This window comes from Ovis canadensis, chromosome 5, assembly GCF_042477335.2.
Source record: "Ovis canadensis isolate MfBH-ARS-UI-01 breed Bighorn chromosome 5, ARS-UI_OviCan_v2, whole genome shotgun sequence".
Lineage (NCBI taxonomy): Eukaryota > Metazoa > Chordata > Mammalia > Artiodactyla > Bovidae > Ovis > Ovis canadensis.
Window position 1 is genome coordinate 59,094,395 of NC_091249.1, and position 26,979 is coordinate 59,121,373.

Genomic DNA, 26,979 nt, shown 5'->3' on the forward strand with positions numbered 1-26,979 from the left:
ATTTTAAGTTAGAATCACACTTTCTCCTTAAAGTTCAGGAAAATTAATTTCATATAAAAAAGTATAACAGAAAAATATTGTGGTAAAATCCCATACAAAATTATAAGAACAAAAGAACAAAGTGGAGAATAATATCACTACAGATAATGAAAGCCCACAACAAAAGCATGTTCACAAAACAGATAAAACCTGTACTGTTTCAGAACAAGGTAAATTTTTACAAAAGTGATATTAGGAAAGAAAAGAGTGAAGTGATAGAACTCAGAAAAGAATTAGAAATAAAATCATTTAAAAAATAGAGACCAAATTAGACTAAGAGCAATTAAATACAGCAGATAAGGACTTAGACATACAGGATTAAATGGGAGAAATAAAATTTTTATTTTATTTTTTAAATAAAATCAGTAATTTTAAATTAAAAGTAATAAATGAAGAGATTAAAAAGAATTCAAGAGAAAATGATGAACATTGAAGATTGGGGGAAAACGATCCCACTTAAGGATAATAGGAATCTCTGAATGTGAAATAGAAACAGAAGCAAAGTAATGAAACAGAATAAACACTCAAATGTAAAAATCTAAGAAAAGTTATCTGAAATAAAAGAATTGAAACTATATATTGAAAGAGTACTCATTGTATATTGATAATATAGACTTAACAAACACCAGAACATATTCTAGTAAAAGAATACGAAGGAATCCCTTTGGCTTCCCTGGTAGCTCAGCTAGTAAAGAATATGCCTGCAAATGCCGGAGACTCCAGTTCAATTCCTCGGTTGGGAAGATTCCCTGGAAGAGGGATAGGCTATCCACTCCAGTATTCTTGGGCTTCCCTGGTGGCTCAGCTGGTGAACACTCTGTCTGCAATGTAAGAGACCTGGGTTGGATCCCTGGGTTGGGAAGATCCCCTGGAGAAAGGAACAGCTACCCACTCCAGTATTCTGGCCTGGAGAATTCCATGGACTGTATAGTCCATGGGGTCACAAAGAGTCGGACACGACTGAGCAGCTTTCACTTTTGCTTTGAAGGAAAGAGGTGTGGGGGAAATTGTTAGCATGTTAGCTAAGAGGCTTATAAAGAAAAGAAAATTATTATTAAACTCTGCTGTGGTAATGCTTTATGCTGAACGAAAATGGGGCTTCCCCAGTGGCTCAGTGGTAAAGAATCTGCCTGGCAATGCAGGAGACATGGATCTGACCCCTGGTATGAGAACATCCTGCATGCTGTGGGGTAACTAAGCCCGTACACGTGTTCTAGAGCCCAGGAATCACAATTACTGAGCCCATGCTCCTCAACTACTGAAGCCCTCCTGTGGCTCCACAACAAGAGAGGCCACCGCAATGAGAAAACTGTGCACTGTAATGAAGAATAGTGCCTGCTCTCCACTACCAGAGAAAGGCCTGCACAGCAGTGAACACCCCGCACAGCCAAAAATAAAGAAAAGAAAAAGGAGCAAAACATTTAAGATATCTTAGGGAAGAAAATGTGAGCCAAGAATCCTAGCTCCAGCAGAACTGACTTTCACGTTTAAAGGGCATAGACAAACTATCATCAACATGAAAAAATCTTGACTAATACTGCTCCCATGAGCCCTTTCTTAGGAACCTATTTAATAAGGAATAAGTTTCAGCCAACTAAAATTATTAAAGAAGTATCAACATTGGAAAGGCAATGAACAGTAAAATATGTTTTTATTTATAGAACTAATCATAATTATGGGTTAACAAGGAGAGAATATATTACAAATGAATATATACTCTGACAAGATATAGTATTGATTAAAATGGGGAAGAATGGGAGAGTCAATGCAAAATTTTAAACCATTTGTCAGAGATCAACTTTCTGGTGATGCTCTTAGTATTACTCTGAGACTGTTGTGTGTGTAACACAGGATAAAGCAGATGAGTAATTGTTGGACAGTTTAATTCTGTTATCCTCAGTATTCTTGAGAACCAGGTTACTCATGGAAGAAAGGAAATATGATTATAATATAGACAATGTAAAACCCTGTAGTTTTGCATTTAAATTCTAAATATCAATATAAATTCCTAAGATATTTTATAATTATCCATTGAGAAAGCTAGAACACTGACCAACTTAACAATTATGCATCCTTAGTGCCCATAATGTGGTGTTGAAATACTGTTTATCACTAGAAGGAGCTAGGGATTCTTTGAGACATGGTTGATTGCAGGTTTAGGCCTGAAACTATACCAAATGAGCTCAGAATATCTTGTACACATAGCAAGGAAGCTATCAAAGATTACTGTGAGTAAAGGTCACTCAGTTGTGTCTGACTCTGCAACCCCATAGACTGTACAGTTCATGGAATTCTCCAGGCCAGAATACTGGAGTGGGTAGCCTTTCCCTTCTCCAGGGAATCTTCCCAACCCAGGGATAGAACCCAGGTCTCCTGCATTGCAGGCAGATTCTTTACCAGCTGAGCCACAAGGTAAGCCCAAGAATGCTGGAGTGGATAGCCTGTCCCTTCTCCAAGAGATCTTTCTGACCCAGGAATCAAACTGGGGTCTCCTGCATTGCAGGTGGATTCTTTACCAACTGAGCTATCAGGGAAGCCCAAAGATTACTGGGGTCATGTCAAAAGGATTCAGGAGACAACTTGATGAGACTCCTGCTAGCTAAAAATGGGACTCTTTGAGCTTCAATAAGGATAATAATTACAGTGGATTTTTAAACTCACCAAATAATCTGTAAGTTTACAATGATACCAAAAAAGCTGATGGGTCACTTTTGGAAGGTGATACCTGGTGGCTCAGCAGTAAAGGATTCGCCTGCAGTACAGGAGACATAAGAGATGCAGGTTCGATCCATGGGTCAGGAAGATCCCTGAGGGCATGGCAACCTACTCCAGTATTATTGCCTGGGAAATCCCATGGACAGAGGAGCCTTTCCACGGGGTTGCAAGGAGTTGGACATAACTGAAGTGACTGAGAACAGCAGCACAGGGAACTAATACTTTATGTCAGAAACTGTTAAATTAGGGGAAGGAATCAAGCTTTCCTGACCTTTCTTATATGAGTTGTATTATTGCATAACAACATAGTAGATAAGGGAAACATCTCTTTATAGAAATGTCCCAGTTAATAAAAATAAATGATAGAATTAAAATACCAGTTTTTCAACCGTGAGTGAATTACAGGATTTAGGCATTTTGAGCATTAGTGATCGCTTCCCTCATAAAAAAGACAGCCAGACATTTTTTTGCCTCCTATAAAAGAACAGAACCTGTCATCTTACCAAAAAGATCAAACCTGGGACTTCTTTGGTGGCCCAGTGGCTAAGTCTCTGCACTCCCAGTGCAAGAGACATGGGATTGATCCCTGGTCAGGGAACTAAATCCCACCTGCTGTAACTAAAGACCCTGCATGCCACAACGAGGATCAAAGATCCCACATGCTGCAACTAAGACTTGGCACAGCCAGATAAATAAATAATAAAAATAAACGTTAAAAGATGAGATCTGAATCTGATCAAGTCGTTTCAGCTAGCATCCTATTTCTGGGAAATAGAGGACAGAAGAATATAAGTGTGCAGTCAGCACAATTCCAGATGATGAAATTCTACAAGTCAAGTTGCCTGGTTTCTTCAACAAATAAATTTAAGGAAAGGAAGAAAAAAATGAATAGGAGACTTAAAAGGCATATCAAATTTTGAGAAAGCTTTTAATAAAAAAAAGTATTCTAGGAATGCACACGTGAGTTTCTATCTATGGAGACATGCAGGAAAGCGATCTCTATAAATACAGGGACAATGGTTGATTTGGGGGAAAGGGAGGGAGTTGTGGTTGGGATGGAGCATGTGGAGAGGCTTCTGGGATAGCTGGCAAGGTTCTAACTCTGGACTTAGGTGGTAGTTACAGGCGTGTTAGCTTTGGAACAATCCATTAGGCTATGTATTTGTATGGTCCTATATGTGTATTTTATTCTACAATAAAAAAAGATTGAAGAGGTACTTTCATCTTCATTTATGGTCAATAGCAAATTTCATTCTAGGTGATGAAAAGGTTTAACATCAACAGAATGTGGTGTCAGAGGTGGTGGAGGTGATGGAATATCCTAATCAGTGTCTTAAATGTGCAGTGTCCACTTGGCACAACTTCTGTGAATGTGTTGGTATGGCAGTACATTCCACACCAGCATCCCACAGAGTTTGGTCACGGATTGTAGAGCATCATGTCAAGTATAGGGTTCGGGTAAGGATCGGGGAAGAGATGAGTTGAGGGATCTGAATCCTCTGATTGTTCTCCAGAAGCCACAATGATTATTAAACATGCTTCGGTAGTGATCTTTGTTTGTAAGCCTAAGGGAGTTCTGTGCTGTGGAAAGGATGCAGACTTACACAGATTTGGGTTCAAGCCCTAGCTTTACTACTGTCTCACTAGATGTGAGAATTTGGGCAAGTTGGTTAACCTCTATGTGGTTCAGCTACATTTGTAAAATAGTATTAACACACACCTTCCAGGGTGGCTATTGAGATCACTGGAAATAATATGTATGAAAGCCCCTGGTTATCTATAAAACTGAGAAATTATTAACAGTCTTAGGGATCCCAGTGAAGATATGAGGAAAGCACGGAGAAGGCCCTGATCTGTTACCTCGAACTAATCTTGAGATTCTGTGCAAGCAGCAAATAAATGTTAAGGCAGGGTTGTAAACTTCTGAGGCATTAAATACATGCCCCAACATACAGAGCCCCTTGGCAAGGCTGGGAGACTTAGGGATTTCAGGAATTTAAGGAATACTCTGTTCATTTATTAGCAGACCATTAAGATAACTGAGCAGAGAATTTGGTGGCCACACATGACAAAGTCATGTAGAATTAGCGCAGGAAAGTCTCTTAAAAAAAAAAAAAACAACAGCAACAACAGCAAAGCCCTAGGAAGAGGGGGAATACCTGATTTCCACAGTTTCCAATATTATATGGTTAAGAATGTTCAATTTCCAACCAAAAAAAGAAACAAAATTGTGATACATGCAGAGAACAAGAAAGTATGGTCCCTACACAAGAAAAAAAGTAAGCAATAGAAACTCACCCCAAGGAAGCCCATCTGTTGGACTTACTAGACAAAGATTTTAATTGGCTGCTATGTTCAAAGAGCTAGGGAAAAAACCCACATCTAAAGAACTAAATGAAAGTATGAGCAATGTCTCACCAAAAAGAGAATATGAGTAAAGAGAAATTATTTAAAAGAGCCAAATAGAAATCCTGTAGTTGAAAAGTACAATAATCGAAATGAAAATTCCCTGGAGGAATTCAACAGCAAGTCTGAGGTAGTGAAAGAAAGAACTAAAGAGCAGAAAAACAGGTCAATTGAGATTTCCAGTATGAGGAACAGAAAGGAAAATGAATGCATAAAAATGAGCAGAAACCCATGATACACCATCAGACATACAAACATGCATGCAATTGGTGCCACAGAAGGAGAGGAGAGAAAGGATAGAATATGTGAAGACGTAATGGCCCAAAACTCCCCAAATTTCATGAAAAACAATCTGAACATCAAAGACAACCAACAAACTCCAATGGGATAAACTCAGAGATCCACCTAGACACATTGTAAACAAATTATTGAAAGACACGGACAAAGGGAGAATTTGAGACCATCATGGAGGAGTGATTCATTGCATACAAAGTATCCTCAATAAAAGGAGTAGTTGACTTTTCATCCACAACTACAGTTGCCAGAACGCAAAGGATGTCATATTCAGAGTGCTTTAAAAAAGACAATCAAACTAGAATTCAAAATCTAGCAAAAACTGTTCTTCAAAAATGTAGATGCGTGATGCCAGCGAAAAGGCGGAGTAGGTAGCTTCAAAAATCCATCTGTTCACAGAAACAATTAAGAAGGAGACAAAACTGTCAGGACTCTGGAAAAGAGCCAAAAGTTTACAGAAACTGAGTGAACATTGAGTCAAGAAGAAGTGAAGTGAAGTGAAGTCGCTCAGTCGTGTCTGACTCTTTGCGACCCTGTGGACTGTAGCCTGCCAGGCTCCTCTGTCCATGAGATTCTCCAGGCAAGAATACTGGACTGGGTTGCCATTTCCTTCTCCAGGGGATCTTCCCAACCGAGGGATTGAACCTGGGTCTCCCACATTGCAGGCAGACGCTTTATCCTCTGAGCCAAAAGGGAAGCTAAATAGAAAGAAAGTCAAGAAAGGGGAACTCTAAAAAGATAGTAGGAAAACTTTGCAGCATTTTTACTTGCCTTTGGCCCTATCCCTCTTCATCAAGGTGATGGTCCTGAAGATGGCAGCTGGTGTTCCCAGAGTGGGACCTTGGCCCCCCTGGCTCTAGAAAGAACAGAGAAGATTTTTGTTCATTAAGAATTGTGTTTGTCTATTTTGGCCTATCAGAGGGCTCTCTGAAGGACTGGTCCGAAGCTATTTTCTTTGTTTTGCTTAACCTGGAATTTTTTTAGGGCAGAAAGTGGCTATGCATTGGGCATTTCTCAAAACCATTGAAAAGCAAGTGACTGATCCACTGCTCCCTGGAGCTAAAATATAGCACCTGAAGCAAACAATAGGCATGTTGAAAGCCTGAGAGGAAAATCCAGGGAGAGAGATGCTTTGGAATAAGAGAGCATTGTCTGCCATACATGTCCAGGGCAGGACACCTGCTTAGGAAAGACCTGAGAAGATACCAGGCTTGCACTGTAACTGAGCTTTGGGCTCAGCACAAACTCAAAATTAACACTCAGTTTCAGTTGTAAGTGGGCCGGCTCAACATGGAAGGAGTTCCTCAACAAAGAGGCCATTTGCAAAGACGAGGAGAGTTTTTCTTCTCCCTCTTTCTCTTAGTCCTTTTCTCTTCCTTCTTTCATTCCTTCCTTTCTCTTTCTTTCCTTCTCTCTTTTTTCTTCCCTTTTCCCCCTCTTTTTTTCCCTGAGTCATCTAAGAAAACCTCTGTCTAAATACTAATTGACCAGAAACTAAAGAAGAGACTTCAGAAGTCATGCATTACAAAGAATATGGTCTTTACAAAAGTCACTAAACAGACAACTACTATCCATGGAAAGCAACAAACCCAACAATAAGGAGAAGAAAGAATTTAATTTCCAGAGTTACCACATTGTAAATTTTTAAACGGCCAGTTTTCAAAAAGATATCCTGTTACACAGGAGAAGTAAACAGAAGCTGTCCCTGAGGACACACCAGACAAAGATTTTAAGTCAACTTTGTAAATTATGCTCAGAGAGCTAAAGGAATTCACAGGCAAAAAGCTGAATGTAATTAGGAGGACAATGTTTCAGCAAATAGAATATGTCAATAAAGAGAAATTATAAAAAGAAATGAAACACAAATTTTGGAACTGTAAAGTATAATAATAAAAAAATTCACTAGGAAGATCAAGGGCAGATTTGAGCAGCCAAAAGAAATAATCAGTGAACTTGAAGTCAAATCAGCTGGACTTAGCCAGCCTAGGGAACAGAAAGAGAAAAGAATGATGAAAAATGAACAGTCTTAAGAGACATGTGGGACACCATAAAGCATATTAGCATTCACACAGTAGGAGTTCCAGAAGGAGCGGAGAGAAAGAGGAAGAAGGAATAGTTTATGAAATAGTGGCCCCAAAGTTTACAAATTTGATAAAGAGTATGTCAAGAATCTTAGTGAACTCTGAGGAGAAACAAAGAGATCCACACTGAGACACACTGTAATCAACTATCAAAAGTCAAAGACAAAGAGAAATCTGAAAGCAGCAAGACAGAAGCACCTTGTTGCATACAAAGAGTCCTCAATAAGATTAGCAGCTGATCTCTCCTCAGAAACTGTGAGGAGAGAAGGCAGTGAAATGACATGTTTAAAGTACTGAAAGAAGAATATTGTCAACCAATAATTCTATATCCAGCAAAACTATCCTCCAAAAAAAATGAAGAAGAAATTAAGATTTTTCCAGGTAAACAAAACCTGAGAGAATTTGCTTCTGGTAGACCTGCTCTACAAGAATTGCTAAAGATAGTCCTTTAGGTGAAAATGAAATTAGACAGTAACAACACATTATTGACCAGGGGATTTCTGCAGAAACATAAGGTTCGTCTAGTCAAGGCTACGGTTTTTCCAGTGGTCATGTATGGATGTGAGAGTTGGACTGTGAAGAAGGGTGAGCGTCGAAGAATTGATGCTTTTGAACTGTGGTGTTGGAGAAGACTCTTGAGAGTCCCTTGGACTGCAAGGAGATCCAACCAGTCCATTCTGAAGATCAACCCTGGGATTTCTTTGGAGGGAATGATGCTAAAGCTGAAACTCCAGTACTTTGGCCACCTCATGTGAAGAGTTGACTCATTGGAAAATACTTTGATGCTGGGAGGGATTGGGGGCAGGAGAAGAAGGTGACGACCGAGGATGAGATGGCTGGATGGCATCACTGACTCGATGGACGTGAGTCTGAGCAAACTCCAGGAGATGGTGATGGACAAGGAGGCCTGGCGTGCTGCGATTCATGGGGTCACAAAGAGTCAGACACGACTGAGCTACTGAACTGAACTGAACTGAATGCCTACGGTGTTAATATGTCTCTGGTCAATAATGTGTTAAGCCATATGATGAAATAAAGGGCAGTGATAAATGTAACTGCATAGGTAAATATGAAAGCCAGTATTGTATTTTGGGTTTGAAAACAAACTCCTCTCTTTTTCTATATGGTTCAAAATAATTATAGATAGATAATGGGCATGCACTATATTTAGGTGTGTTTTGTCATGAAGTGGAGGAGGGATGGAATTTATAGGAACAAAATTGTTAATGTACTATTGAAGCTAAGGTTGTATTAATTCAAGATGGATTGTTGGGACTTCCCTGGTGGTCCAGTGGCTAAGACTCCATGCTCCCAGTGCAGACGACCTGGGTTCTATTCCTGCTTAGAAAACTAGATCCTACATGCTGCAACTAAGAGCTGGCATGTGAAAAGTAAAAAATCCTTCATGCTGCAGCAAAGATAGAAGATTAAGACCTGGTGCAGCCAAGTGAATGAATGAATAAATAAATGGATTGTTTTAAGTTTAAGAGGTCAGTTGTAATCTCGAGGGTAACCACCAAAAAACTAACTTTTAAAATGCAGAGAAAGAAGTGAGAAAAGAACCAAAATTACATACTACACAAAAATCAAACACCAGAGAGAGCAGTAGTGGAGGAACTGAAGGACAAAAAAGATGTGACTTATGTAAAACAAATAGCAAAATGGAGAAATATTTTCTTTCTTATCAGTACTTTAAATAAGTGAAGCTCTCCAATTAAGATAGAATTGATTCTAGAAAAAAAAAATCCAAATATATGCTGTCACTTGAGATTCAAAGATACAAATAGATTGAAAATGAAAAATGAAAGAAGTTACTCCATGCAAATAGAAACCAAAGGAGAGTTAGGTTGGATATACTCATATCACACAAAAAAAGACATTAAAGAAAGCTGTTACAAGAGACAAAGGGGGGTATTATAAATTGACAATAGAGTCAGTTCGTCAAGAAGATATAATAGTTTTCTCAAGTACACATGAAGCATTTACCAGGATAGACCACATATTAGGCAACAAAACAAGTCTCAATAAATTAAAAAATATTGAAATCATATACATTATCTTTCCTGACAGTTATGGAATGAAACTAAAAATCAACAAAAGCAGGAAAACTGAAAATCTCCAAATATATGAAAATTAAACCACAAACTATTAAATAATAGTCAAAGAAGAAATTACAAAGGCATTTAGAAAATACTTTAAGACAAATGAACATGAAAATAAAGCATAGTGAAACTTATAGGTTGCAACAGAAGCAGTACTCAGAACAATATTTATACCTGTAAATGTCTGCATTATAACAAAAGAAAGATCTCAAATTAATAACCTAATTTTACACCCTAAGGAACTGGAAAAAGAACAAACTAAACTCAAAGCTATCTGAAGAAAAGAAGTGAAAAAGGTTAGAATGGACTTCCCTGGTGGCTCAGTGGTAAACAATTCACCTGCCAGTGCAGGAGACATGGGTCTCCTGATCTGGGAAGATCCCACATGCCACAGGACAACTAAGCCCACTGAGCCTGTGCTTGGGAGCTGCAGCTAGTGAGCCCATGCTCCGCAGCTTCTGAAGCCTGCATGCCTTAGAGCCTGTGCTTTGCAACAAGAGAAGCCAGTGCAGTGAGCAACTCACCCTGCAGCTACAGAGTAGCCCCCACAACTGGAGAAAAGCCCGCACAGCAACAAAGACCCAGTGCAGCCACACACACACAAGAAAAGACTGGCAAGACTCAAGTCCAGGGAGGCCGCATGCATTCTTTAATAATAATAAGATTAGAGTGTGAAACAAAATAGAGAATAGAGAGATAACAGAGAAAAGTCAATAACATAAAAGATTAAAGTTCAGTTCTCTGAAGAGATCCACAAAACTGGTAAGCTTTTAGCTAGACTGACTAAAAATAAGAAGACTCAAATTAATAATGAGAGAAATGAAAAGCTGGGACATTACTACTGACGTTATAGAAATAAAACGTTTAATATGAGAATACTGTGAACACTTTGTACACCAATGAATTAGATAATCTAGATGAAATGGAAAAAATCCTAGAAACATATCACCTACCAAACTGATATAAGAAGAAATAGAAAACAGACATACTGAAACAGACCTATAAATAAAGAGGTTGGATCACTAATCAAAAGCCTCGCAGCAAAGAAATGCCCAGAACTGGATGGCTTTGGTGGTTAATTTTACTCTGCATTTAAAAAACAACAAGCACCAATCCTTCTCAGACTCTTCCAAAAGTAAGAGAAGAGGGAATATTTCTGAATTCATTCCATGAGGCCAGCATTACCCTGAGACCAAAGCCAAAAACATCACAAGAAATAAAGAGACCAACATCCCTACAAATATAGATGCATTAATCCTCAAGATATATCTGAGCCCAGAAGTGTACTTAAAAGGGTTATATGCCACGACTAAGTGGAATTTATCCCAGGAGTGGAACGGTGGTTCAGCTCGGGAAAAGCAATGCATGTAATACATCAGTAGAGTGAAGGAAACAAAATTCCCTCAGTAGATAACTGAAGAAGCATTTGACAAAATTCAACACCCTTTCATGGTTAAAAAAACAAACAAACTAGAAATGGAAAGGAAATTTCTTAATTTGATAATGGGTAATTATGAAGAAATCCCACAGCTAACATAATACTCAATGGTAAAAGACTGAAAATCTTTCCTTTGAGATTAAGAACAAGACAAATGCCTGTTTTCACCGTTATTCAACATTGCACTGAAAGTTCTAGCCAGAGCAGTTAGGCAAGAAAAAGAACTGAAAGTTATCCAGATTGGAAAGGAAGAACCAAAATTACCTAAATTTGACTTGATCTTATATATAGAAAATTCTAAAGAATACATCCATACACAAACTCAACTATTAGAGCTATTAAATGAATTCAGTAAAGTTGCAGGATACAAGATTAACAACCAAAATTTGTTGTATTTCTGTACACTAATAGGAACATTATGAAAAGGAAATTAAGAAAATTCCATTTACAATAGCATTCAAAATAATAAAATACCTAGGAGTAAATTTAGCCAAGGAGATGAGAGATGTATAAATTGAAAATTATAAAACATTGCTAAAAGAAATTAAAACCTAAATATAAAATGTAACGGCATCCTATATTCATGGATTAAAAAACTTATTAAGAGGACTATCCAAAGTGAACTACAAATTCAGTTCAATTCCTATCAAAATTTCAATGGCCTTTTAAAAAAAGAGATTTAAAACCAGATTCTTAAATCCATATGCCTGTGAATAGCCAAGAAAACATTGAAAATCAAGAACAAAAGTTGGAGAACTTGCATTTTCTGACTTCAGAAACTTTCTGTGTTGGCCTATTTTCTAAGTTGTGTCTGACTCTTGCAACCCCATGGACTGTAGCCCACCACGCTCCTATATCCATGGGATTTTCCAAGCAGGAATACTGGAGTAGGTTGCCATTTCCCTCTCTAGGAGATCTTCCAGACCCAATAATAGAACTGAGTCTCCTGCATTGCAGGAGGATTCTTTACTGAATGAGCTATGAGGGAAGCCCCTAAAAAACTTACAGAGATATAATAATGAAAAGAGTGTGGTACTCACAGGACAGATACAGACCTATAGAATAGAGTTGACATTCTAGAAATAAATCCAAATACCTATGGCCAATTGACTCTTGACAAGGGTGCCACAACCTTTCAGGGGGAGAAAAATAATCTCTTCATCAAATGATGGGGGGGACAACTTGCTATCTACATGCAAAAGCTGTGAGCTGTCATTCACGGTGCTGGTCGTCGGGTTGGAAATAAGCAGCACAATGATGTAGGTAATGTAACTGTCCCCAGACTGCTCTGGGCGTCATTTACCAGATAAAGAATCCTTCTGAATACATTTTCTGGAAAGATAAGCTGCTGGTTCTATTGCTGAAACAGAAATGCCATTCCCATATTTTCTGTCATGTTGAAAGCAATGAAACATTTTTATCATGATTAGCATCAAATTTATGAAATAAAATGATATGGAAATAGAAAGCATCTATTTAAGAAGAAGCTATGAGCCATGCCGTGTAGGGCCACTCAAGACGGATGGGTCATGGTAGACAGTTCTGACAAGGTCTGCTGGAGAAGGGAATGGCAAACTACTGCAGTATTCTTGCCTTGAGAACCCCAAACAGTATGGAAAGGCAAAAAGATAGGACACTGAAAGATGAACTCCCCAGGTCGGTAAGTGCCCTATATGCTACTGGAGATCAGTGGAGAGATAACAGAAAGAATGAAGAGACGGAGCCAAAGTGAAAACAATGCCTGGTTATGGATGTGTTGGTGATGGAAGTAAAGTCCGATGCTGTAAAGAACAATATTGCATAGGAACCTGGAATGTTAGGTCCATAAATCAAGGTAAATTGGAGGTGGTGAAACAGGAGGTGGCAAGAGTGAACATCGACATTTTAGGAATCAGCAAACTATAATGGACTGGAATGGGCGAATTTAACTCAGATGACCATTATATCTACTACCGTGGGCAAGAATCCCTTAGAAGAAATGGAGTCGCCATCATAGTCAACAAAAGAGTCCAAAATGCAGTACTTGGGTGCAGTCTCAAAAATGACAGAATGATCTCTGTTCATTTCTAAGGAAAACCATTCAATATCATGGTAATCCAAGTCTATGCCCCAACTGGTAATGCTGAAGAAGCTGAAGTTGAATGGTTCTGTGAAGACCTATAAGACCTTCTAGAACTAACACCCAAAAAATGATGTCCTTTTCATTATGGGGGACTGGAATGCAAAAGTAGGAAGTCAAGAGAGACCTGGAGTAACAGGCAAATTTGACCTTGGAGTACAAAATGAAGCAGGGCAAAGGGTAACAGAATTTTGCCAAGAATACCAAAATCAGATTGATTATATACTTTGCAGCCAAAGATGGAGAAGCTCTGTATAGTCAGCAAAAACAAGGCTGGGAGCTGACTGTAGCTCAGATCACGAACTTCTTGTTGCCAAATTCAGATTTAAATTGACGAAAGAAGGGAAGACCATTAGACCATTCAGGTATGACCTAAATCAAATCCCTTAAGATTATACAGTGGAAGTGACAAATAGATTCAAGGAATTAGATCTGATAGACAGTGCCTGAAGGACTATGGATGGGAGGTTTGTGACATTGTACAGGAGGCAGTGATCAAGACTATCCCCAAGAAAAAGAAATGCAAAAAGGCAAATTGGTTGTCTGAGGAGGCCTTACGAACAGGTGAGAAAAGAAGAGAATCAAAAGGGAAAGGAGAAAAGGAAAGATACCCATCTGAATGCAACTGTATAGGCCATGGGGTCACAAAGAGTCAGAGACGACTGAGCAAACTTCACTTCAAAGAATAGCAAGGAGACATAGGAAAGCCTTCCTCAGTGATCAATGCAAAGAAATAGAGGAAAACAATAGAGTGGGAAAGATTAAAGATCTCTTCAAGAAAATTAGTGATACCAAGGGACCATTTCATGCAAAGATGGGCACAAAAAAGGATAGAAGTGGATGGTATGGACCTAACAGAAGCAGAAGAGGTGGCAAGAATACACAGAACTATAAGAAAAAAATTTTAACGACCCAGATAACTACAGTGGTGTGATCACTCACCTAGAGCCAGACATCCTGGAATGTGAAGTCAAGTGGGCCTTAGGAAGCATCACTACAAACACAGCTAGTGGAGGTGATGGAATTCCAGTTGAGCTATTTCAAATCCTAAAAGATGATGCTGTTAAAATGCTTCACTCAATATGAAAGCAAATTTGCAAAACTCAGCTGTGGCCACAGGACTGGAAAAGATCAGTTTTCATTCCAGTCCCAAAGAAAAGCAATGCCAAAGAGTGCTCAAACTACCGCACAATTGTACACCTCTTCAGTTCAGTTCAGTTCAGTTGCTCAGTTGTGTCTGACTCTTTGCGACCCCATGAATCACAGCATGCCAGGCCTCCTTGTCCATCACCATCTCCCGGAGTGTACCCAAACTCATGTCCATCGAGTCGGTGATGCCATCCAGCCATCTCATCCTCTGTCGTCCCCTTCTCCTCCTGCCCACAATCCCTCCCAGCATCAGGGTCTTTTCCAATGAATCAACTCTTCACATGAGGTGGCCAAAGTACTGGAGTTTCAGCTTCAGCTTCAGTCCTTCTACTGAACACCCAGGACTCATCTCTTTTAGGATGGACTGGTTGGATCTCCTTGCAGTCCAAGGGACTCTCAAGAGTCTTCTCCAACACCACAGTTCAAAAGCATCAATTCTTTGGCGCTCAGCTTTCTTCACAGTCCAACTCTCACATCCATATATGACCACTGGAAAAACCATAGATCAGTGGAGAAATAACTCCAGAAAGAATAAAGGGATGGAGCCAAAGCAAAAACAATACCCACTTGTGGATGTGACTGGTGATAGAAGCAAGGTCCAATGCTATAAAGAGCAATATTGCATAGGAACCTGGAATGTCAGGTCCATGAATCAAGGCAAACTGGAAGTGGTCAAACAGGAGATGGCAAGAGTGAACATCGACATTCTAGGAATCAGAGAACTAAAATGGACTGGAATGGGTGAATTTAACTCAGATGACCATTATATCTACTACTGTGTACTCCTCCTTCACGCTAGCAAAGTAATGGTCAAAATTCTCTAAGCCAGACTTCAGCAGTATATGAACTGTGAACTTCCCAGATGTTCAAGCTGGATTTAGAAAAGGCAGAGGAACCAGAGATCAAATTGCCAACATCCACTGGATCATGGAAAAAGCAAGAGAGTTCCAGAAAAACATCTATTTCTGCTTTATTGACATCAGAGCTTTGACTGTGTGTATCACAACAAACTGTGGAAAATTCTTCAAGAAAAGAAAATGCAAGACCACCTGACCTGCCTCCTGAGAAATCTGTATGCAGGTCAAGAAGCAACAGTTAGAACTGGACATGGAACAACAGACTGGTTTTTCCAAATTGGGAAAGGAGTACATCAAAGCTGTATATTGTCACCCTCCTTATTTAACTTATATGCAGAATACATCATGGCAAATGCCAGGCTGGATGATGCACGAACTGGAATTAAGATTGCCTGGAAAAATATCAATAACCTCAGATACACAGATGACACCACCCTTATGGCAGAAAGCAAAGAAGAACTAAAGAGCCTCTTGATGAAAGTGAAAAAGGAGAGTGAACAAGTTGGCTTAAAACTCAACATTCAAAACTAAGATCATGACATCTGGTCATATCACTTCATGGCAAATAGATGGGGAGACAATGGAAGCAGTGAGAGACTTTATGTTGGGGGGTTCCAAAATCACTGCAGATGGTGGCTGCAGCCATAAAATTATGACACTTGTTCCTTGGAAGAAAAGCTATGACCAACCTAGACAGCATATTAAAAAGCAGAGACATTACTTTGCCAACAAAGGTCCATCTCATCAAAGTTATGGTTTTTCCAGTAGTCGGGTATGGATGTGAGAGTTGGACTATAAAGAAAGGTGAGTGCCAAAAAATTGATGCTTTTGAACTGTGGTGTTGGAGAAGACTCTTGAGAGTCCCTTGGACTGCAAGGAGATCTAACCAGTCTATCCTAAAGAAAATCAGTCCTGAATATTCATTGGAAGGACTGATGCTGAAGCTGAAGCTCCAATATTTTGGCCACTTGGTATGAAGAACTGACTCATTGGAAAAGACCCTGATGCTGGGAAAGATTGAAGGCAAGAGGAGAAGGGGATGACAGGGGATGAGATGGTTGGATGGCATCATTGACTTGATGGACATGTGTTTGAGCAAGCTCCGGGAGTTGGTGATGGACAGGGAAGCTTGGTGTGCTGCAGTCCATGGCGTTGCAAAGAGTCAGACACGACTGAGCCACTGAACTGTACTGTTCCTTGGAAGGAAAGCTATGACAAACCTAGACAATGTATTCAAAAGCAGAGATAGCATTTTGCTGACAAAATTCCAGGTATGGTTTTTCCAGTAGTCATGTACAGATGTGAGAGTTGGAACATAATGAAGGCTGAGTGCCGAAGAATTGTTGCTTTTGAACTGTGGTGCTGGAGAAGACTCTTGAGAGACCCTTGGACTGCAGAAAGATCAAACCAGTTAATCCCTAGTCAACCCTGAATATTCAGTGGAAGGACTGATGCTGAAGCTGAAGCTCTAATACTTTTGCCACCTGCTGGGAAGAGCCGACTCACTTGAAAAGACTCTGATGCTGGGAAATATTGCAGGCAAAAGGAGAAGGGGCAACAGAGGATGAGATGGTTGGATAGGATCACTGACTCAATGGACATGAGTTTGAGCAGACTCTGAAAAGTGAAGGACAGGGAAGCCTGGAGTGCTGCAGTCCATAGGGTAGCAGAGTCAGACACAACGTAGTGACTGAACAACATTGTAAGTAATCTAAAAATGTTTTAAAGTATGTGGGGAGAATATGTGTAGCTTGTATGCAGATACCATGCCATACTTTATAAGGGACTTGAGCATCCTTGGATTTTTTTATCCGTGGGATAGTCCTGGAACCAGTCCCCTGGGAATACTAAGGGACGACTTAGTATAACCTTCATGCCAAAACTACACAATGACAAAATGAAAAAGGAAAATTATGCCCAATATCATGAACTTGGACATTATAATCCCAAACAGAATATTAGGAAACTGAAGTTTTAAAAATATATGAAGAAGGTAATATATAACATTGCCAAGTTGGGCTTTTCCAGGAATGCAAGTATTAGAAAAATCTAGGTATTTTATTAACTAGCTTAAAATACTAAAGGAGAAAAAAGTCCAATAAAATCACTTTAAGAGATGCATAAAACAGTTTATCTTGAGTATCTTTCATGATAAAAATTTATCAAACTAGGGATAGAAAGGATTTGTTTTAAAGTAATTAAGAGTACCTATGAAAAACCTATATCAAAGTTCACACTCAATGGTGAAATTATAACAGCATTTTTTTAAAAGCTGTAGTCCAGTTATTCTTGACAAGATTTGTATCAGTGTCTTAGCCAATGTATAATACAAGGAAAAGGAATAAAAAAAATTAAGAATTAGAAAGAAAGTTTTAAAAGACTGTAATTATTCACAGGTGTTATGATTTCTGCATAGAAATCCCCAAAGAATCTGGAATAAATATAAAGTTACTATAATTAATAAGTTAATAAAAAATAAAGCCCAGAAAATTTGGTAGATATATGATTAAGAATAAAATATATTTAATATATCAGCAACAAAAGACACAGCACTTCTTATAAGATACAGAAAGTGTTAGAGGCAAATCTAATAAAAGTATTGTGAGGTTTTTAAAGAGAAAGAAATATATAAAGGTTATTAAAGAAGATGTAGAGAAATGGAAGGATATATTAGATCATGCATAGAAAGACTCAGTTTCTTCAAGATGCAGTCTCCCCCGGTTAAACTATATAATATCAGTGCAATTCCAATAAGAAATCTGGCAGGATTTTTTATGGGTTTCCAAAAGCCAATGCTAAAATTGAGATGGAAGAATGAAAGAAAGGAAAACCAAGATGGTTTTTAAAGTGAAAAGGGGAGAAGTCTTTCTGTAAGGCTTTCTATAAGTCTTTCTGTAAGGCCTGTTAGTAACTAAGCAGGATGAAATGCATGAATAGACAGCACAGATAGACAAACAGACCAGTGGAACAGGACAGAGTACTGAGTCAGACCTGGCTTGGATGAAAACCTGGCCCCTGACAGATGGCCCTGCAGATGACTGGTGGAAGACAGTTTCTTCATTAAACAGTACCCATGGAGGAAAACACTCCAGTTGAATCTCTACCTTCCAGCATACACAGCTAAAGACCTAACTTGAAAAGTGAAACTTCAAAATGTTTAGAAGAAAATGTAGAAGATTTATATGATCTCAGGAGGGAAAGGAATTTTAAGGTATGAAATATATAAGCAATGAAGGAAAAGTTTGGTTAATTTGATTCCCTTAAAACTTTAAACTTGTGTTCATCAGAAGATCATTAAAGAGGTGAAAAGATAAGTCAGTGTAGGAGAAGCTATTTGAAACACATGTAGCAGGTCCAGCAAAAAATCTGGGGACAAATTAGGAACAACGGGTGATCAGGCAGAGGGTGACTACTATGAGGGTCTGGGAGAAATCACTCCAAGGCCAGTTGGTAATCTACATCTCGATGTACAGGTGATACACATAGATGGTAAATAAGATAGTAGTAAACATCATTTGATCACCGAGGCAGATCAGAATCACCAGGCACAGCAGAATCTCAGCAAACAGGAGAATTCCCTTTTGGGTGCTCCAGCAGCTGGGAGCCCAGGGGGTGCTCAGAACTGGTGTGCTCTGGGCAGGAGTCCCTGGGGACATGGAGGATCTATTCATAGGTTCAAGGACACTGTACTCCCAACCATCTTGCCTATGCACTGGCTGAGAGGAGGGCCCAGGGGCATAGGACCTCAAGTCTGCTTTTTAAGTGGCCCTGTATTTTTGCTCAAACTTTTTGTGCTTTTATAGGTAAAAAATTACAAAGAAGCTGAATATCACCCAATGGGTAACTAGATTAAAAAAATTATAATATTTTCATAAGTGGAATTGCTAAATAGTGGGTAGACTCTAAACTAGGTTTACATATGTCAACATGGATGAATCTTATAATTTTAAATAAAAAAATTTCCCAAAGGATACTTTAGTATATATGCAATTTATGTAGTATATGAAAGATGCAGAACCATACCATACACTTTTAGGGATACATATGTGGTAAAAGTATAAAATATATGAGCAAGGCATACTCCAGATTTGAAATAGGCTTGCTTTTGTGGAAAGGGAAGGGGATTTGATCAATGTTCTGCCTGTAATGGTAATATTTTATTTCTTAAGCTAAATGGTAGTATATGGTTGTTCATTATATTATTCTTTTACATCTTTTTGTGTATCTAAATGTTTCATTGTAGTTAACAAACATAAAAGTATATGTAAATGGTTGCCATGTGGAGACCACAAATATAAGTGTACAGGACAAATAACACCACCAGAGGCCCTAATGTAATCCAAATGGATAGTTGTGGCTTGAGCTATAATTTCCAGTGATAGCATCTGACATATTTAAAAGGTGGTGTATCTCAAAACCTTTTCTATTTCCCCCTAGAAACTCTTTCTAGCCCCCCCTCTTCAACCCACCCCAAACTCATCTCAGTTAAAGGCATCAGCATTTACCCAGTTGCTCTGTGTGAGGAATCTTCCGTGCCTTCTGTACATCCCTGAGTCCATCAGAAAGCCCTGTCCTCACTGCTTACAGAACCCATCTGGAATCTGTCCTCTTCTCTTCAGCCCCGCACTGTCCCCCAGTCCAGTGCAATCTAACCCAGTCTCTTGCCTGAGTGATGCTAGAATTCTTCTACTGTCTATCATCTCCATCCTAACTTGCCTCCCAGTCGCTATTCCCGCCAGCTTCCCCACACTGTCATTTCCATGGAGATCTCTTAAAACTGTAAATCAGTTCACATCACTTCCTTGCTCAAGCTCCAAGGCTGAGGTTGAAGTTCACAGCCTTCCCCAGGCCTGCCAGGCCCTCCGTACACAGTTGGCCTCTCCACCTTCATCTCCTGCTCTGCTTGCCCCTTTCTGTTCCAGCCACTCTGGCGCTGCTGTTCCTTTCTCACTTTAGGACGCTTGTGCACGCCCCTGGGAAGTATTCTCCTAGATTTTGTTATGGCTGCATTCCTGGCTTTAGCAAGGCCTCCACTCTGCACCTTTTCTAAGTAGCTGTCATGACCGCCCCTCCCCACCTGACCAGTCCCTTTCTCCCTTGTGGCCATTTCACTTTCCTTCCTGTGTGATGGTGTATATATGTATTTGTCTAAACCTTCATTTCTGTTTCTCCTACTAGACTGTCAGTTTCATAGGGGCTGGACATTTTCTGTCTCATTCATTGTTGTGTTTCTTTACGATAAGAAAAAACTTAGATGCCTCAAAAAGTGCGTTTTGGTAAAATAAAATCCCCTGGAATTGTTCATACATAAGAAGAATTTGAATAAGGTTGTTTCATAAGGTGTAACAGTTGAAAATAAGCAGAATATTCTTCAGAAGCAGATTAGTTAACTGATTTTAAGTAGGTGTGATAATAGAGTAAATATAAGTAGATGTGTGAGTAGTTCATCTCTGTTCATCTGGGTATTAAAGTTGGCCAGAAGGCTGTTGGAATCTTCTCTTTGGGAGCCTTCCTTCCGTGTTGCCTGATGTATACTTCCCACTGGGCCTCGATAGTCATTCTGACTGTCAATCATTCCCAAGCTCTCTGGGTCGAGGCCACAGGGTAGGGAAGACTCAGAAGGAGAAGGGAATCAGGCATGCTGTGTCCACTGTGTGTCCGGGACTCTGCCTGGGTTTCTCTGTCCTGTGGCTGACTTAGGAGCATCCTGCCCCTGCCAACACATGCCCCTCGTTGGGTGGCCCAGGCGGGGGAAGGTGTGCAGCTTGGTCTGACCCTGCCACCCTTGCCACCCTGCAGGTCTCAGAGCTCATCTTTGTGTCCATCTATAGCTCTGAGTTCTGCATGAAACTCTACGTGGACCCCGTCAACTACTGGAAGGATGGCTACAACCTGCTCGATGTGGTCATTATCATCATCATCTTCATCCCCTACAGTCTCCGCAAGATCAAGGGCAAGCACTACCCCTACCTCAACATCGCCGACGGTGTGCAGTCCCTGCGCATCCTCAAGCTTATCACCTACAGCCGCGGCATCCGGGTGAGTGGCCTGGAGTGCTACGGCTCTGCGAGTGCGGGCGATAGGGCCCCGATGAAATGGTACTTCCGTTTCTCTCCTACGGTGGTTGAGTCCTCTTGTGTGGGAGGTTGATCTTTACCTGTTTTATCTCATTTCCCCCTCAGACGATTCTAGGAAAGGTGTTAGCCATGTTTTACAGAGGAGGAAACTGAGACCCACAGTCACTCAGCAGTTAGACACTGGAGCTGAGCTTTGAAAGCTCTTCTGACTCGAGCCCATCTCCTCTTTCCCTCTCTCCCGTGCTGCAGAGTGACTGCTTTTCTTATGGTCCAGACCCTTTGGAGTATGTGCCCAGGAGCCTCCAGCTCTTTGATGGCTCTGGCCGCTCACGTCTTCCCCCAGAAAACTAAAAGTCTGCAGCTTCTCTTGAGGGGAGGGTCTCATGACTTGTTCAGGAAGCTCTGGAAGTCCTGCTCCTGCTGGTGGCCGGTCTTTACTTGGCTCAGTGGTGTCAGAGCGCACTTCAGAGGTGGCCCAAGCACGCCCTCAGGCGCTCGTCCTGGGCCCAGTGTGTTTGCCCGGGCTCTGCTCAGGCCCACGCTTCTCCGGGAAGGGGCTTTTTTGGACCTATTGACCGTGCAGACCTCACCTACACGCTGCATCCCATTGGCGCGTTCTTTGTGACTTCTTACCTCTTTAATCTTGGCAATCTTGGGAAAGAAGTTCTGTTTCTCTTGCAGGAGTGGAGGCAGCATTTTTTTTTTTAAACATCTCAGTTCTTTTGGAATGAATCCCCAAACACTGGTTTTCTTTCTCCGAGGAGAGGAGGGAGGTGTGGGGTGGGCATTTATTCCTGCAGGCAGCTGCCAGACTGGTCTGCATGCAGATCAGCCCTGGTGCTCCTTGGCTGTCTCTCTGCTTCACACTTCACCTCGAACTGTCAGAACTTCACTGTCTTGGGTCCCAGCTCTACCAGTACCTCCTTTTCTATGTTAATAGTTTATTGGCTTAGAAAAAAAGAATTTTTGCAGTTGACAATGGTGGCACAATGCAAGGGGCTGGAGAGTGGGTTCCAGCCCTGCCGGTGTATCACAATGTGACTGTGGATGAGACATTTTGTTTCTCTGAGCTTCTGATCCTGCATCTTGAAATAGGAACATCTCCCTACCTTGACAAGGTATCAGGGACAGATCTAGGTAGCTGAACATGTATATGCAAGACTCCAGGGCAGGGAGAACGAACGATGAGGCGTGGGAGATAAGACCAACACCCATGTCATGGACGAAGACTGAGATCACAAGATGAAGACCTGCCTGTGAGATGGGGCCCAGAAAACCTGGGAAGCCCCACTCCTCTGAGCCCTCTTCATTCCTGTTTCCAAGGTGGCTCCCCTGCTCCTCCTGGACCTGGAAGAGCATTCAGGGCTGGCCCTCAGCTGAGGAGCAGGAGCAGGACACCCTGGGATGAACAGAGGCAGGCTGGGTTCCAGTAGAGTGCTCAGGGGTGCTGATGGGGCAACTACCCGGGCCCTGGGGCAACACAGGCGATCCCCCCATGGGTGACTGAGCGTGGAGGCCGTGCCCTGGTGAACCACTGTTAGATTGCTCCCGCCCTCAATCTGGACACTGTTCCCACTCGTTCATTCAACCATTAATGGAGCATCTACCATGTGCTAGGCAAGGCATCAGGTACTGGGGCAGCTATGGTTGGGACAGGCTGAACCGCTGTCCTCTGAGCCCAGCCCGGCCGGCAGCCTGACCTAGCCCTTGTGTCTCTGCCTTGTAGACACTCATCACTGCCATGGGGCAGACAGCCTACACCGTGGCCTCCGTGCTTATCCTGTTCTTCATCCTAATGTACATCTTCGCCATCCTGGGCTTCTGCCTGTTTGGACTTCCAGAGGGGGGTGACATGAATAACTGGGGGAACCTGGCTTTGGCCTTCTTCACCCTCTTCAGCTTGGCCACGGTACCATGTTTGGGAATAGTGGCGGGGGTCGGGGGCAGGCAGGGGCCTTGAAAGGGGACTGGCAGCTGGTGCGAGCGTGTGGACATGCTGGGCCTCACTTGGGGTCTTTCCCACACTCAGACACTTAGCTGGGGTTGGGGGGAAGCTGAGGAATGGCCTCCCAGGACTAGGCACAGGCCAGTACCCTAGCCAAGAGTCCATCACTGACTCTAATCTTGTGACTCCCTACCGCATTCTTATTTGCCCCACGGGGTGGCAGAACTTTTTAAAAGTTCTCAAAAGATAATTCATCCTAATTGAAGTGTAATTTAGAAGGAAAACCCACATCACGAAGCCTTTTGGGGAATAGGCTGTCACAAATCCATGCAGAATACGTCTGCAAAACCTGAGTCTCAAAGTCTAGATTCTATTGGGTTCTGGCAAGACTGAGGTCTTTTCCAAAGGAGGGCCTGGCAGAGGGGCAGTGTCTCTTGGGGAAGGCTGGAAGGCCTTTTGGAGAAGAGCCCTTAGGGCACATTGGCCAGAAGTGCCCACACCCAGTGGTGCCCTGCATCTCCAGGCCAGCCTGTATGCACTGGAGTTGGTGGATTAGGGGGTGTGATGTGGAGGGGCTGATGTGGAAGAAGGGCCAGCCTGCTCCTCAGTAGGGCCAGGGCTCCCCTAGGGCAGGTGAGCAGGAGCCCTGCCCCCTGAGCCTTGGCACTTGCCCTGCCTGCACAGGTCGATGGCTGGACAGACCTGCAGGAGCAGCTGGATGCCCGGAATTTGATTCTGAGCCGTTCGTTCACCATCATCTTCATCTTGCTTGCCTCCTTTGTCTTCCTCAGCATGTTTGTGGGTGTGATGATCATCCACACGGAGGTGAGGTGGCGCTTGAAGGACTGGCGGGGCGGCGGGGTGGTTGTTGGTTAAGTGTGGCAGGTGGATCATCTCTGAGCCGTCTTTCTCCGAAAGTGGAAGGGAGGGGGCCAGGTGGGCCCATCTCTATGCCGGCACAACCCTTCTCCCTGAGCCCTCCCTCATGATGGTGGCCAGCAGGACAGGTACTTGGGAGGTCATTGCAGCTGCAGCGGGCAGCTTGAGTTGGGGGCTGGCCCTGTGAGGGGGTCCTCCTGCTGAGGGGCCTGAGTGGCAGTGGGAGACTGGGGAAGAGGGAGGTGGGGACAGTGCACAGGGATAGCCCTGCATCTTACCTCCATCCTCCTGCCCTCTAGGACTCCATCAAAAAGTTTGAGCAGGAGCTGATGCTGGAGAGACGCATGAACCTCATGGAAGAGAAGCAAGTGATTTTGAAGCGGCAGCAGGAAGAGGTTGGCAAGCTGATGCAGGCCCAGGTAGGCTGTCTCCGTGGGCAGGCAGACAAGCAGAGGGGCAGTCAGGGCTGAAGGAATGGTCAGGAAGACGGGCCTGGGGGCTGGGGTGGCAGGCGGGTGGCCTTAGGCATCTGTGCATTTGGAGAGTCGGCTGCCCACCCCTCTCTAGTTCTCAGAGTCAGACTGTGTTCTCTACCTATTTGTATTTTCTCTGGACCTCTTCAAGTGTTGAGTGTTGTGATCATACTAGTTCCCTCCTTCATGGGCAACACTCCATTGTGGGCCATTGAGGAGCCCACCAGGCTCCTCTGTCCATGCGATTTCCCAGGCAAGCAAACTGGAGTGGGTTGTCATTTCCTTCTCCAGGGAATCTTCCTGACCCAGGGATTGAACCCAGGTCTCCTGAATTGCAGGCAGATTCTTTACCATCTTAGCCACGAGGGAAGCGCTAACATTTCCCTCCTTCATGGACAACACTCCATTGCTGGGCCACTGGCCTGGAGCAGTCTTGTTCCCAAGGATTCACTGGGTGCCAGGCAGGCTCCATTCCCATTCGCTGAGCGGGGGAGGTCACAGAGGCCCTGACAGGTGGTACTAACCTCAGTTTTTCTAAACTGGAACAAGAATGAGCTCAATGGGCTGGAGATGTTCTGTCAAGCATGATACAGCTGTGAGGGCTGAAGTCCTCTGAGCTGCCTGGAGTGCCCAGCCAGGTCCTGAACCACTACCCCTTTCTCCCCATGAGGCCAGTGCCTCTCTCCTCAGCCTCCTCTCCGAGGTGGAGACATCCCCCTGGTTTGTGTGCCTGAGACTTGTCCACAACAGGGTGAAATGCTGAGCCGTGCTCAGGCTATCCCAGTTCCTTCCGTGTCACCTGTCCTCATAGTGGCTCACCAGGTGACCCCAGGCAGTGGGGTCCAGGCCCAGAAGGGGTTGGGGTGACCTGTGCTTGTACTCAGGACTCATCTTGGGGCCAGGGTCAGGCCTCTGCCTGCGTTCCTTGTGGAGGGTCCCCGGGTCTTCGTGTAGCAAGACTCTCATCGTCTTGCTCTGTTTATGCTCCTCTCTCTAGAAAGATCTTGACCACAAGAGTTTCACTGAACTGGTGGAGAAGTTTAAGAAGACTTTACGGCACACTGACCCCATGGTCTTGGATGATTTTGGCACTAGCCTGCCCTTCATTGACATCTACTTGTCCACCCTGGACAACCAGGATGCTACCATCTACAAGTCAGTCCCAGCTCCGCTGACCCTGGCCCATGGGCCCTGGTGGGGTGCTGGCTGATGTGCAGGGAAGGCAGAGCCAGGTCTTTCTTGGGGGGTGTGCAGGGGCTGGGCTGCTGTATGGGCAGGTCTGTTGCTGGTGGGGGGAGCACAGCCCATTGGTCCTCCTCAGTTTAAAAAACTGACCTGTTTTTAAACATTGCTTCCTTTGATTCTCCAAGAGCACCTCACCAAGCCCTTCTCAGTGGGGCAGAGGAAAGACCTCTGGCTGCAAGTCAGAAGCTGAAGCTCCTGACGTGCTTCTGTTACTGCTTCCTGTGTGACTCTGGCCAAGTCTTTGTCCCTTTCCCACCTGTCACAGGAAGGACTGACACTAGGAAAGCAGTGTGTGTGAAGCCCGGGGCTGTGCTCAGTGTGAGTTAGCTGGGGTCACACTGGCCATTACTGCAGGAAGAAGAGGGGCACAGTTAGCCTGATGTCTCAGCAGAAGCCCCCTGGAGGGCTTTGTAGACTGGAGGGGGTCTAGGAGTGCCTGGTGTTGGCCCAAGAGTAGATCTGGCAGTGTCCAGGCAACCCTCAGGCAGTCACTTCACTCAGAGCCCAGGAGTCTGCTATCTCCAACCTAACATGGGCAGTAAGATAACTTCCTCCCGAAGCCCAGGGACCCTGGCCAACCTGGCCTTCCCACCCAGCCCAGTCTGGTTCTCAGGTCCCTGCTCTTTCCTGACCCACACCTGCCAGGTATGGTGGACATGCAGGTGCGAGTGTGCAGTGGGCAGGGCCAGGTGGAGTGGAGCCCACTGTGAGCTAAGGCCCTCCTCCTCGATTCCCAGGCTTCAGGAGCTGTACTATGAGATCGTGCACGTGCTGAGCCTCATGCTTGAAGACTTGCCCCAGAAGAAGCAGTCCCAGTCCTCGGAGAAGGTCGATGAGAAGTAGCTGGATGTGGGCACCCGGCCACCATGGGCCTCTCAGGCTGTGACCCGCCTCCCCCCACCGCCCCCCATTAAACACATGTTTTCTGAGTTGACCTCTGTGTGGCTGCTGCTGTGATCGTGACATCTGTCCATCTTTGGGAGCTGACCCGAGTCGGTGCCCATGAAGTCTGATTCCTCCTCACATGACACAGCGAGGCCTTGGGAATGAGGAGTGGGGAGAGAGGAGCTCAAGGCTCACCCTGCCAGGGGCCACACCTGGGGGCCACGCTGGCTCTCCCTTCCCTCGGCCCCGCAGCCAGGTCCCGCTGGGCTCCTGGG

General features: G+C 43.1%; 1 protein-coding gene across 6 annotated transcripts in view; it reads left to right on the top strand.

Annotated features, from left to right (window-relative positions):
• The window catches only part of CATSPER3 (cation channel sperm associated 3), a 34,951-nt gene extending 8,198 nt beyond the window's left edge, over window positions 1-26,753 (top strand). For 2 of the 6 annotated variants that reach the window (XM_069592080.1, XM_069592082.1), the window contains 6 exons: window positions 21,000-21,239; window positions 23,004-23,186; window positions 23,907-24,047; window positions 24,401-24,520; window positions 25,572-25,729; window positions 26,557-26,753. In XM_069592080.1, coding sequence (XP_069448181.1) covers window positions 21,000-21,239; window positions 23,004-23,186; window positions 23,907-24,047; window positions 24,401-24,520; window positions 25,572-25,729; window positions 26,557-26,662 — 948 coding nt within the window. In that variant the 3' untranslated portion in view covers window positions 26,663-26,753. The remainder of the gene's footprint in view (window positions 1-20,999; window positions 21,240-23,003; window positions 23,187-23,906; window positions 24,048-24,400; window positions 24,521-25,571; window positions 25,730-26,556) is intronic. The other 4 variants (XM_069592081.1, XM_069592083.1, XM_069592085.1 and 1 more) reach the window with 3 other exon arrangements.
• Window positions 26,754-26,979: the final 226 nt, after the last annotated feature.